A 14,039-nucleotide genomic window follows, 5' to 3' on the forward strand; every position below is an offset into this window, starting at 1 on the left:
GTTTGTTCTCAGCTTTTAAGAGTCTCGTATGCTTTGGCTCTCTTCCACTCTAACCTCTTTTTTTCCTTCCCCTCTCCCATGGGTTCCTGTTAAGTTTCTCAGGATCCACATAAGAGTGAAAACATATGGTATCTGTCTTTCTCTGTATATATATGCTGTTTTTAAATAACACTTTAGAGATATTTTTTTTCTGATCCAGAATAAAGCATTATATGGAGCCCCTGTGACCTTGAAAAGAGTGGGGGTTGGCAAATCGGAAACCAAATAGTGTCCTCAGATGTGTTTTGTTTGGCTAGCACTTTGTTTTTAAACATTTTAAACTTAAATGCCTATAAGTCATGCCCTTTCAGATACCACACCCAATATCTTACATTCTGTAGCCTCACACATTTAAATGTATGAGCTGCCAGATCACTGAAGGTCCTTCATTTCTCTACATGTGAATATATAACGTGAGTACCTGGATATATGACACTAAACTCAATGCTACATATAAACATGAGTGTGATTTTTTTTTAACAACTTTAAATAAATGGCAACGATTTATTCACTTTTTAAAATCTTTTTCTCTGAAAGCTGCCACAAGCATTCCCAATGTTACCGAAATGAAAACCAACATGAGCCTTGGCTTGACACTCACAAGGAACGTAGGAACCGGAGGATTTCTTGTGAGTATTTACCTTTCAAATTCTCATCTGTCTCAAGAAAGTGTGAAGTTAGTGTCTTCTCGCCATCCTACCTATCAAATCAAATCTTGACATTTAAATATTAGTTTGCTTTGGCATAAATCATACCATGTGGATATCCAACATGACATACCTATGTATTGGTATATAGGCTTATTAAGATACCCAGTAAAACCATTGCCATAGAATGTCTTAGAAGAAAGCAGCAAAAAGAACACCAATCCTTTGCCCTTGGAAAGTGTGCTTAGCATTTGTTGATAACAACATAATTCTAGGTCCTGTTTCTTCTTCCCATAGGAATTTTAAGATAGGTACTGCTAATTCAGAGAGTGCATTTCCAGGCTGAAGAGTATTTCTGTCTTTAACCATTTGCTATAACCCTTTGGCAAATCTGATATCATTTAAGTCATGTCTTGGTCCCTCATCTTATTTCATGTTAGTGTTTATTCTCATTGAGTTTCTAGAATGCTGTGAGAAAACATTACAAGTCAGTGAAATAGAAATACCTTCTTTAACAAGTGGTTTGGGGACAACTAATTGTTTAATAACTTGTATATCCAAATATACTTTCAAGTGGATTAGAGTTAATGTAAAAAACTAGAAGAAAATGAAAATTTTAGAAAATTTATAAGCTTGGAACTAACAGAAGAAATAATATAGGAAATTGTTGAAAAGATTAATTTGACTATATAAAAAAATGAAAACCATCACATGCCAAAAAAAAAGTTTTTGAGGCAAATAAAAACCCAATCTTACTAGACATTTCCACCAGCATATAGATGATCCTAGTTATATTTATTGCCCTGTTAAAATAGCCATAGAAAACTTAATTTAACTTTACATTAGTTATGTCTATACCATCGACATGCTAACTCAAAAGCCTAGATGTATAACTTAACTATTCTAAGAATATAATTAATTTTGAACAATGTCATTCTCTTTTTACTAATAGATATTAGTATTCAAACATTGGTACCACTCAATAACTCAGATATTACTTATAATATGTGTAATTCAAAGCATAAATAAATAGTGCAATGAATCTTCATTGTTCATGATATTCTAAAGTTTTAAAAATAGGATTGTTTTTGTCTCTTTTGTTTGCTTATTTGCTTTTGAGGTTGAATAAATTTAAGAAAAGGAACATATTGAGATATAGGGATTACAGGACGTACTTCTAAATTTTCAATTTGTAACTTCAGATAAAGTAAAATAAAATTGCAAGAGAATTTAAGACATTAATTTAACAACCAATGTAGCAAGCAGAGAAGGAGGGAAGAGAGAGGGAAGGAGAGAGAGGGAAAAAAAAGAAAAAAAAATCCAAAGCTTCCTTTACATACCTAAAAGGTCAAAATCTTAAGATACTCTTAAGAATTATGTGGAAAAGGCTGACAATCATCACATTTTTTTGAAACTGCTTAAGTTCTGGGCTTAAAGCAGGAATGTAGTTCTGGCATTAACAATTGGCATATTCTAATTTCAACTTCTTAATGCTGTTTTCCATTGCTTTTAAAACAAAAAAAAAATTCTTGAACACTTCCTGAGTTATTATTTTTCAAGGTGATTTTAAAAAACCAACTTGGGGATGGGGATTGATTATACTAATCAACATAATTGGTATTCATTATTTGGTAAACTAATCAAAGGCATCAACTGTGATTTTTCCCTTAACTAATTGGCATCATGAAGTAGTGTTATAGGAGGAAGAACTATGGATTATTCACTGAGCATGAACTATGACCACAGCTGCTTTTCCTTTGAGCAACCAACAATTAAACTGGGTCAAACAAATTCCCTTTTATTCTTCCAATTGTTTTTTTTTTTTTTTTTTTTTGCAGGTTCATACTTTTTTGTTAAATTTTAATAATTGAACCAGAGCTTTACATAATGTTAAACTTTGTAGATGCTCTTTAGGATCTTAACTAGACTTCCCTTTCCCATTTTTCTCCTTTTACATCTAGCAGTTCTAACAGGATTTAATGTAATGTTTTTCTGGTGTGATTTAATCACAATTTTATCAGGAGTTCTTGGCATTGAAAGGCTGATGAAAAGGAAAGATCTGAGATTGGGTTAATGGAGATATTAAGAATTGGAGTATGTATGATGTGGGCAAGGAGACAAGTGCCAGCTTGGATGACTTTTAGGCAGTGGAAATAGGGGGATCAGAAGTCCTCAAATACTTTATAACATCATTAAAAGCTGGCAGTTCATGTACCTCATTTGTGTTTATTTAGTGGATTTTCCCAAAGAATTTGTCTTCTTGGACTCTCCTTGAAAATTTGGAAGATCTGGCAAGGCTGGCAATGGGCAGGAGCCATGGTGGCCTGCCCTTGTGTATGACACCTGGACTCTTCATTTACCATGGCATCTATACTAGCCCAGAGCACTCTTAGGTTCCTGCCTGATCCTGGGGCTTGTGGGTTCATGGTTTCCGCTGAATAGAATAAGTGGTAGTATACATATAATACAATAGTAAAAGTGAATAGTATAACCTTTGTTCAAGATAACAGTAGGGAAACCTGGGGTTCAGTCGGGTAAGCATCCAACTCTTGATTTCGGCTCAGGCCATGATCTCACAGTTCATGGGTTTGAGTCCCCACCCCCACCCCCACCCCGCCATCGGGCTCTGCACTAACAGCACAGCATGGAGACTGCTTGGGATTCTCTTCTTCCTCTCTCTCTCTCTCTCTCTCTCTCTCTCTATCTATCTGCACTCCACCCCCCTGCGCTCCCTCTCCGTCAGAGTGAGTAAATAAATAAAGTTTGGGGGGAAAAAAGAATAACAACTGTAGTGATGCTGGCTAACAACTATGTGCCATGTGTTATTTACCCCACACTGTTCTAAATGCTTTACATCTAGAGAACCATTTAATCTTCACAACACCTTGCATGATAGTAGATATGATTATCCTCGTTTATAGATAAAACCCCTGAAGTCCAGATAACTGAGAGACAAACGATGAAGGAAAGCACCTCCTTTCTCTAGTTCGGTGACCTGAGGGTCTCCTCCCTACACCGCTGACACCTGTCTCCCAGCCCAGCTGCTATCTTCTCCCTCCCTTCTGTTTGTTCTTTCTTTCTGAGGCACTTTCTCTCAGAGGCTTTTTTGACCCGATAGTTTCAAGAGTTGACAATTTCTAGTATCTTGTAAAATCACAGAAATGATCTCGGGGGGGGGGGGGGGTGGGGGGGGAAAGAAAGAAAGAAAGAAAGAAAGAAAGAAAGAAAGAAAGAAAGAAAGAAAGAAAGAAAAGAAATGATCTCTAAGTTTTACAAATGGAGAAGTAGAAGACTAACATTTTCCGTGTGTTTTGTCATTGTTCTCATTTCTTTGAAGACGTGTGGTCCCCTGTGGGCACAGCAATGCGGAAGCCAGTATTATGCAACTGGTGTTTGTTCTGATATCAGTCCCAATTTTCAGCTCTTGGCCAGCTTTGCACCTGCAGTTCAGAGTAAGTGATGAATGTGCAGAGGGTCCGAGCAATACCTTACATGAAGGGCAGAGGCGGGATTTATCAAGTACCACCCAACCCCTCTCAAGTCCATTTTACTTTGTCCTATTTGCATATAAGTGTGAAGAGTGAATTAACAATGGAAATCTGTTTCTTTCATCTTTTCCTGTGTAGCCTGCCCTTCCCTCATAGATGTTGTGGTTGTATGTGATGAGTCAAACAGTATTTATCCCTGGGATGCAGTAAAGAATTTTTTGGAAAAATTTGTACAAGGCCTGGATATAGGCCCCACAAAGACACAGGTATGGACATGAATAATACATACACTAATCCACAGATTTCTAAGAAAATATTCTTAGATATGCGATCTTAATATTTGCATTTGTCAAATCCCCACATTAAATGCATTTAATGTTAACCTTGACAGTTAATTGAAATTTGCACTACATTGAGTTTTTCTGTCTATGACGTTGCCCAGTGTTGGTCTTTGAGCTTAGATTTCTATTTCTGACAGGCATCAGATATAGGATGTAGCATTTTCATCTTTTTCAGCTGCTTATTTTTCCCTCCTATAACTTACGAATTTATCAATACATTTTAAAATCCAATATGTAGTATTTTCTTGACAGCCACTTGGACTAATAATTAATTTCTTTTGTTGTCCTTGAATTTCTGGGATTTTTGTAGAGAAGTCAATAGACAGTCAATAGGCACCTGGGTGGCTCAGTCCATTAAGCATCAGACTGATGATCTCACAGTTCATGAGTTCGAGCCCTGCATCAGGCTCTCAGCACAGAACCTGCTTCAGCTCCTCTGTCCCCTCTTTCTCTTCCCCTCCCCCATACATACTCCCACATGCTCTCTCTCTCTCTCTCCCTCCCTCTCAAAAATGAACATTTTTAAGTCTATAAACAGCATAATCCTATCTTGTTATTTTTTAGTCTTTTATCATATTTTACTCAGCCCTTGCTTTTTTACACAGAATAAGACTTTTTAATAATTTTGTATAGCTCTCCATGTTTTAAGGAGTCTTTAATTTGCTTTTCTATCTTCTTGAGATAGGCATCCAAAACTCAGGAACAGAAGCTTCACGCTTCCAGAAAACTGAATAACATTTATTGTTAAAGTTCTGGGTCTTCTTTCTTTCTCTCCTATTGGATTTGCCCTTTCACGGTCATTCTGGTTGAACCAATATCAACAGAGCCACTTGACAGAGTACCCAGTGTATATTCTTGGGTTGTTCCTGTCATCTGATGCCTTGTGTCCAACATCTAGTAACAATTGTTGGAACATCTTCCCCTAAATGCTTCACAGTTAGCTATATTGAAATTTGATTTTCTGCTTTCCTGTACAGTATTACAAAATATTATTATACGTTTTCCATTGATGTTGCTTTTCAATAATAAGAGGACATTAATGTTCAAATCTTTGGAGGTTTCACTGTGGGCTTTTACCAGAAACTTCTATGAATAAGACCAGGTATAGCATTTCTTTCTGGATAGCATCCTGTAAAAGTCCCATTATAAGAGAAGTTTTCCTAGGTATCTGCTTGTTTTATCCATCTCTAAATGGACTTACCCCATAACATGACTTACTATATTTAATAGTCTCTTGAATGGAATTCATGGCCTTCCTCTTCTTGTCTTCCTACCCCCATGCATTTTCTTCATCTCTAGAGGTGATTTACACAGTCTCTTTTTCTTACCATCTAAATTTGACCTTTCTGTAAGTCCTAATATACTACATTTCCTTAAGTCTTCTATTCATTATTCCCCTTTCTCACACAGGAGTTTTGGGACTGTCATACCATCTTCCTCTCATATTAGACTTTGAAATTCATAGAGTGATTTTTGATCCTGTCCTCTCTCTCAAGTCTTAACATCCTGTCCTAAAGAGAAGGCTCCACAAATATATTTTTCACATCTTCCCAGTGCCTACTTCGTTGCTTCCTAGCAAAAGTAGCTGATTGAACTCAGAAATCCAGGCCTTGCCCCTTCCACCTTCCTTACGTACTGACCTCTATCTTAAGGACCCTTTTACAATACTGACCTCTTGTTGCTACTTCCTATTCTAGAAGCCCCCAACTCCTATGCACAGAGGATGATTTCAGTGCTGAGAATAAGGACATTAATAGAAGTATTTGGCCTTCTTGATCTAAAGAATTAGGGTATGTGCCCCAACCTTGTTCAGAAGTTGTTCCATCTGTCAGATTTCTCAGATGAGACTCTCTAATGGCATTTTCTCTGAAGGCCAAAAACCTCCTGCCTGCTTGCACATATAGCAGCTTTCTTCCAAAGATGCTAAAGTCTGTGATTAGAGGAAATCCAGAACAATAAATGCATTCAAATTGACTGTTTTGATTAGCTCACTCTTTTTTTCTTTCATTTTCAAATATAATTCTTTGTTTATTTGGCACCTGTTTTTAATTGATGAGCTGTTATCTTCCATCTGTGACTGCTTATAATTGTTTACATGTATATATACATTGTTGATCAGAAAGTTTATATCATTTTAATCTTTCTGTTATGAACTGGATTCTAATATTATCCATATTAAAATATTATAAGGCACTGCTTAAAAATCCATTACTAGATAATCTATAACTATTGTAGTCAAAAATCTATACATATTACTCTTGAGAACCAAATCATATATGATAGGACCTGATCTTGCTTATCAACAAATACTACTGCTGTAACTAACAGCCTCTAACAAAGAAGTCATTCCATTGGAAGAAAAATAGCTATTCCTAAGAACAAAATTGAAAATGCATATCAAATCCTATCGTCCCACTTCAAATGCACTTTTGATTTTGATTTCTATTGGTTAATTAGAAATTATTTATAACTTAATGACAAGCCTTTAATAAACTTATGCTTTCTTGAAGGTGGGGTTAATTCAGTATGCCAACATACCAAGAGTTGTATTTAACCTGAACACTTTCAAAACCAAAGCTGCAATGATTGAAGCAACATCCCGGACATACCAATTTGGTGGAGATCTCACAAATACATTCAAAGCAATTCAATATGCAAAGTAAGTTATAATGTAAATCGCCCAAATATTTTGATAAAATAGAAGTGCTTTTTTTTTTTTTTTTTTAAATTTTTTTTTCAACGTTTTTTATTTATTTTTGGGACAGAGAGAGACAGGGCATGAACGGGGGAGGGGCAGAGAGAGAGGGAGACACAGAATCGGAAACATGCTCCAGGCTCCGAGCCATCAGCCCAGAGCCCGACGCGGGGCTCGAACCCACGGACCGCGAGATCGTGACCTGGCCGAAGTCGGACGCTCAACCGACTGCGCCACCCAGGCGCCCCTAGAAGTGCTTTTAAGTAAGAAAGAAGAAAAAGAGACAAAGAAAAATAACATACTTAGTGCCCACACTTAAATCAGAAGTAATTAAGAAAAGTTCAAACATTCTGTCATTTGAACACTTTGAGAAGGCACTAGGAAACGAAACTTTAAAGTCTTAGATTTCTAGGATTTTTATAAAATATTCCATGACTTTTGAAGAAGATTTTATATAAAGTAAAGGAAACAACATTAAAAGACCTTAGGTTAAGTAGGAAATGGAGCAATCTCCAATTATTTGTTAGTATTTATCAAGGCCACAGACAACTTGAGCTAATGGAGCCCTTCATGCACATTAAGAAGGGCCATAGAATCTTACATGTTTATGAACTTGGAGTATGAATTGAATGGAATGGGCTCACTATACTTATTACAGTCCGGGTGGTGTGAATGTTACAACTGTATAACCCTCTCTTAATTTTTAGCTCAGTGTCTCTGTTTTCTCAGAACTCCTTTTAATCATATACCTTTACAAAAATGCTAAAGACTCTCCTATTGTTAAAAAATAAATGAGAACAATAACTTCACCTTCCTTTAAGCCTACCTCCTGCCTTTGTCATCTTGTGCATTTCTTCCTTCAACTACCATAACTCCTTGAAAAATTGTCCATTTCCCATCCCGCCTCCACTTCCTTGAAACATATGGCTTGCCTCCAGGTGAACGTAGCTCTCTTTATCAGCCAACAACCCAGTGGTCCTGCCTCAAACCTCATCATCTTTAGCTTCCCTTGCCATTTGCCGACGACGAACACAAACTGTTATTCCAGCCCCAGTTGCCATGACATCACAAACTTCTAGAATCCCTGCCAGCTTTTTGTCAACAATTTTGCCTCTTCACTGGCTCCTTTTCCTATCTTTTCTTTACTAAACAGAGCCCTCTTTTTTTTTTTTTTTTAATAGCTCTTTTCTCTTGGGCATTGTCTCCACTTTCATGGCATCCACATTAGCCCTGTGTGGGTCACCGCATTGCTATGTAGTCATTCTGAATTCCCCTCCCAAAAATCCACACAGGCATTCAGTTGATGCTGGGTATATTTAATTTGGAGTGTTGGCTCACTTCTCAAATTCAGTACATCCTAAACCAGCCTTCTTCTTTTCCCTACCCATGCTCCTGACTTTGCCGTTTGACTCACGCTACCACCTTTCCCCCAGGCATTCAAAGTAAACACTTGCTGGTTTTCTTTATTCTTTCTGTTCTCTCTTAATCGCACACATCTGGTCAGTCACCACATCCTGTCCTTTCTATTTCTGCATTTCCTATTGTATCCGCTCATTTTTCTGGATGTATATTGTAGTTGCTGTTTCTATCAACCATTGACTTTCCCTATATGTCTCATAAGCAGATGAGAAGATATGATTGGTTTGGTTAATCTCTATTGTCCCCATTGAGATGTTCTTTTGGGCCACGCTATCTCTGCTGGCCAGTCCATTGCCTTTCGGTGAAGTGCCCTTTATAGGCCAGTAAACTAGACTCAGAGGAAAAGTAGGTTGACATAGAAAATGGCCTAGAAGAAGCTACAGACTGCAGAGGGCTTTTGTTTTCAACAGAAAGTATGGATGTGGTATTTTTCCCTGTGAGGAGCCTGGGGACCTGGTAAGCTTTCCTCTCAAGAAGAATGGTCACTGTCTGAAGATGTGACTTTTTTTTAGCTTTTTTTTTTTAATTTTTTTTTTTTTAACATTTATTTTTGAGACAGAGAGACAGAGCATGAACGGGGGAGGGTCAGAGAGAGGGAGACACAGAAACTGAAACAGGCTCCAGGCTCTGAGCTGTCAGCCCAGAGCCCGACGCGGGGCTCAAACCCACGGACCGTGAGATCATGACCTGAGCCGAAGTCGGCCGCCCAACCGACTGAGCCACCCAGGCGCCCCACTTTTTTTTAGCTTTTATTGTCCTTTTAGAACTTCGGTTTTCTCCCTATCATCTCTCTCTTACACTATTTCCCAAGCTAATAGAAATCTTGCTGCTGTTAAGAGAATTACTTAACTTCTTTTTTTTTTTTTTTTTACTTTTTTATTATTTTTTTAATGTTTGTTTTTGAGAAAGAGAGAGACAGAGCGCAAGCAGGGCAGGGGCAGAGAGAGAGGGAGACTCAGAATCTGAATCAGGCTCCAGGCTCTGAGCTGTCAGCACGGAGTCTGACGCAGGGCTCAAACTCACGAACCATGAGATCATGACCTGAGTCAAACTCGGACACTTAACTCACTGAGCCACACAGTTACCCTGAGTGAGAATCACTTAACTGCTTACTCACATCTCACATCTTCCAGAATTTAATTACCTTCCTTTCTCTTTTTCTTTTCTTTTCTTTCTTTCTTTCTTTCTTTCTTTCTTTCTTTCTTTCTTTCTTTCTTTTTTTTTTGGTCTGTTTCTTTACAACATCAAATAGAATTCTGACTCTGTTTCAGTAAATATTGCCATTTTCCATTTATCTTATTTCATTGTGTGCCTATGGTTATCATCTATTATTCTAAGACCTGAAGGTAATCGGAACAAATGAGGCACAGTTTCTGCCCTCAGAAATCTTATAATCATGCATGAGTTCATAAAGAGTATAATTCACTCAACAAATATTTCATGTAAGTACTGTATTCAAATTTGGGTGACAAATATAAAATCTTTTTCTATCCTTCTACATTCTATATAGAATACAGGAAAGTTTTAGGGATTAAAATGATATTCTCAGTGTTAAACATACTGAAATTAAAGTGTCCTTTGCACATTCAGGTGAAAATATTTAGCAGGCATTGAATACATAAATTTGAAATGAGAGAAATAAATGGAAAAAGATGTAGACTTTCAGGTGTCATCATATAGGTGGTAGGTAGTCCAAAGGAGTGGGTGGCATTCCTCAGAAAGAAATACAAAAAGAGAATCCAGTAGACAGAGAAAATGTTATTGGACAACCGGATACCCATCTAAAAACAAAATAAAGCTGAATCCCTGACTCAGTCAAATCAAAATAAATTTCAGCTGCACCAAAAATTTAAATCTAGGAAAATGGAATTATTAAAAGACTATGAGAAACTGGGTGACTAAAAGAAACAAGTCATACAGCTCAGAGCCTGGAGCCTGCTTCATATTCTGGGTCTCCCTCTCTATCTCTTCCCCCTCCCCCACTCATGCTGTCTCTCTCTGTCTCTCAAAAATAAATAAACATTAAAAAAATTTTTTAAATAAAAAAAAGAAACAAGTCATAGAGATAAGAAATCCTTTTAAAATACCATGTCAAATATAAAATAGACACATAAAAAGTTAATGAAATTGATTGTATCAAAATATTAAATTTCTATTTAAAAGATTAATGAACTGAAGAAAATATTTATATATATATATGACAAAAGATAATTTTCTTGACTAACAAAGATCTTATTATTTAGAAAAATAATGAACAATACAAAGAAAAATGGACAAAGATAAAGAAAAATCAAGAGTTCATAGAGAAAAAATATAAATGGCTAATATAAAATGCTCATTATCTCTTCATAATGAAAAAGTACATATTAAAACAATGATATATTATTTCTCACTTATCAAAATGCCTTCAATTTAAAAGTTTAATAATCCTCATTGTTAAGGAAAGGAGATGGAGAAACTTGCATTTTTTTACATTATCGTAATATAAATTGGTGGAAATTTTTAGAGGACAATCTGGCAATATCTGTCCAAATTTGAAATGTGTAAATCCTTTGTCCCAGTAGTTTCACTACTAAGATTTTATCCTAATGACACAGTTGGAAAAGTATGCCGAGATACATACACAAAGACATTTATTACAGTATTACTTGTAAAACTCAAAATGCCCTAAATGCACAATAATGAGGAATTGGTTAAACTATGGTTACCCCCAAATAATGAGATATTAGGCAGCCATTAAAAAAGGAGAGCTTTGTATGTGCTGGTATAGAAAGAGCTCCATGAAAATGAAAAACAAGTGTATAGACTATGCCCCCATTTGTGTGAATGTTTGAGGAATAGACTATGCACATACATCTAAAGAAAATGTTTTCTATAAGGGAACATAAATTGATAAAAATGGTTTCCTTTGTAACAGTGGCTTGGTGTCACATTTTTAAAAAATGTTGATTTGTGAGAGAGAGTGTGTGTGTGGGCATGTGAGCAGGGAAGGGGCAGAAAGGAGGAGACAGAGGATCTGAAGCGGGCTCTGCAGTGACAGCAGAGAGCCCTGTGTGGGGCTTGAACTCACAAACTGTGAGATCATGACCTGAGCTGAAGTCAGGTGCTTAACTGACTGATGAGAGACCCAGGTGCCCCTACATTTTTATTTTATACCTTTCCAGGGGCTTCTGGGTGTCTCAGTCAGTGAAGCGTCTGACTCTTGATTTCTACTCAGGTCATGATCTCATGGTTCATGAGATGGAGCCCTGCATCAGGCTCCACGCTGTTAGGGGAGCCTGCTTGGGATTCTCTCTCTCCCTCTGTCTTTGCCCCAGACCCCACTCACACTCACACACACACACACACTCTCTCTCTCTCTCTCTCTCTCTCTCAATCTCTCTCTCTCTCAACACACACACATGTGTATGTGTGTGTATGTATATATATATATATAATCTTTCCAAATGCTTTGAAATTGTTTTGTCAACTGTACTTACTACTCTTTAAAGAACAATTTTGTATTGAAAAGTAAATGCAGATCCAATGAGTAAAATTGGTGACAGGATTGAATATCTTTGCTCTGTTAATTAGTATTAATGAATTTTTTCTTATCAGAAGATAATTCTAAGGATTCTTGATGTAAATACATGCACGTGCACACAAATACACACACACACGCACACACACACACACACACACACACACACGCACATACCATGAAAACTATGCAAGATGTATATCTATTTCCCTTTAGGCTGCAAATAGAATGTAGGTAAATATGTCACCAGAACTGACATAGAGATAAATTCCAAGTCACAATAGGTCATGCTCAAAGAAGTTAGTTTCAGAACTAACTTCATGAAGAAGTTAAATTTCTAACCAGAGGTCCACATATTAGCTTCATCTTTTGATAGTGAGTTTTTAATTTTGTCTGCCACAGAGATTTTGCATATGCAGCAGCTGCTGGAGGACGACCAGGTGCTACCAAAGTAATGGTGGTTGTAACTGATGGTGAATCACATGATGGTTCAATGCTGAAGGCCGTGATTGATGAATGCAACAATTACAATATACTGAGGTTTGGCATAGCGGTAAGTAGATTTGCTTTTTAGTTGTCTTTCAGTTAATGGGTGCTCCTTTGTAACATCACTTCCCAAGACCGCACGCTCTCATTGGCTGCTCACAGCTTTATAGGAAAAGAAAATTTTTACTCTGTCTCCACGTCTTGTTGATTTTCAGTCCCATTGACTACAGGGTTATGGATTTACTTCTCCAGAGGCTCCATTCTGTTCAGAAATATAATACTAGAAAGTATAATGGGATAGTGGAGTACAGCTATAATGACCTTTTTTCTCTCTGTCTCTATTTTCAAGGTTCTTGGGTACTTAAACAGAAATGCCCTTGACACCAAAAATTTAATAAAAGAAATTAAAGCAATTGCCAGTATTCCAACAGAAAGATATTTTTTCAACGTGTCTGATGAAGCAGCTCTACTAGAAAAGGCTGGGACACTAGGAGAACAAATTTTTAGCATTGAAGGTAAAAGAACTCCATCTTTCAAAAACTTTTTTCGAGAATTCTTGATTTTATTACTGTATATTTACTCTAATAATGTTAACTTGTATACCTTATATGAAAGGACTCCGATGAATCAGTAAGAAAAGTAGACAACATGAATAAATAGTTTATAGAAGATACAAATGGCTAGTAAACATAAGAAAATATTCCCAATTTCAGTAATTGTTTTAAAATATAAATTAAGTCAATGTTACTTTGTGCCTAAAGGATAACAACGATTAGTAATATATGATCTTGGAGATATTATGGGGAAGCAGAGAAGCTCATATACTATTGATAAGATTATAAATTGTATAGCTTTGGGGGGGAGGGCAATTTAGTAATATCTATTATAATTGTAAATAGTTTTACAATTTTTTACACTACATATTTTATAATCATAAAAAGTTTTGTCTTTCTATCCTATTATATAATTTCTGAAATTCTTGAATTTGTTTACAACAAACATGTATACATTTAAGGTTAGAAAAGTATAGGGTTGCTGACTTTGGCTCGGGTCATGATCTCACGGTTCATGAGTTCGAGCCTTGCATCAGGCTCTGGGCTGTCAGCTCAGAGCCTGGAGCTTGCTTCGGATTCTGTGCCTCCCTCTCTCTCTCTCTGCCCCTCCCTCACTTGTACTGTGTCTCTCTCTGTCTCACAAAAACAAAGGTTAAAAAAAAATTTTTTAAGTTAGAAAAGTATAGTGAAGATTTTTAATAGTTCAGATTTCAAGGAAATATGTTATTTACCAGATCTACAATAATTTACTTATATGGCCTTGGAAGGTCTAGTCGGTGTAGAAATACTCCATGTTTAAGAACTCACTGTTTGGAACACATTTCCCAGTTGGTAAAAAATCCCACATGAT

The 14,039-nt window shown here is 36.6% G+C and overlaps 1 protein-coding gene across 2 annotated transcripts in view; it reads left to right on the top strand.

The window, feature by feature from the left end:
- The window catches only part of ITGA2 (integrin subunit alpha 2), a 121,619-nt gene that overhangs the window by 57,915 nt on the left and 49,665 nt on the right, over positions 1-14,039 (top strand). For both annotated transcript variants that reach the window (XM_086678605.1, XM_025923501.2), the window contains exons 4-9: positions 577-668; positions 4,024-4,138; positions 4,313-4,440; positions 7,026-7,174; positions 12,552-12,702; positions 12,985-13,150. In XM_086678605.1, coding sequence (XP_086534731.1) covers positions 577-668; positions 4,024-4,138; positions 4,313-4,440; positions 7,026-7,174; positions 12,552-12,702; positions 12,985-13,150 — 801 coding nt within the window. The remainder of the gene's footprint in view (positions 1-576; positions 669-4,023; positions 4,139-4,312; positions 4,441-7,025; positions 7,175-12,551; positions 12,703-12,984; positions 13,151-14,039) is intronic.

Source organism: Puma concolor, chromosome A1, assembly GCF_028749965.1.
Source record: "Puma concolor isolate L17-30 chromosome A1, mPumCon1.1.hap2, whole genome shotgun sequence".
NCBI classification, from domain to species: Eukaryota; Metazoa; Chordata; class Mammalia; order Carnivora; family Felidae; genus Puma; species Puma concolor.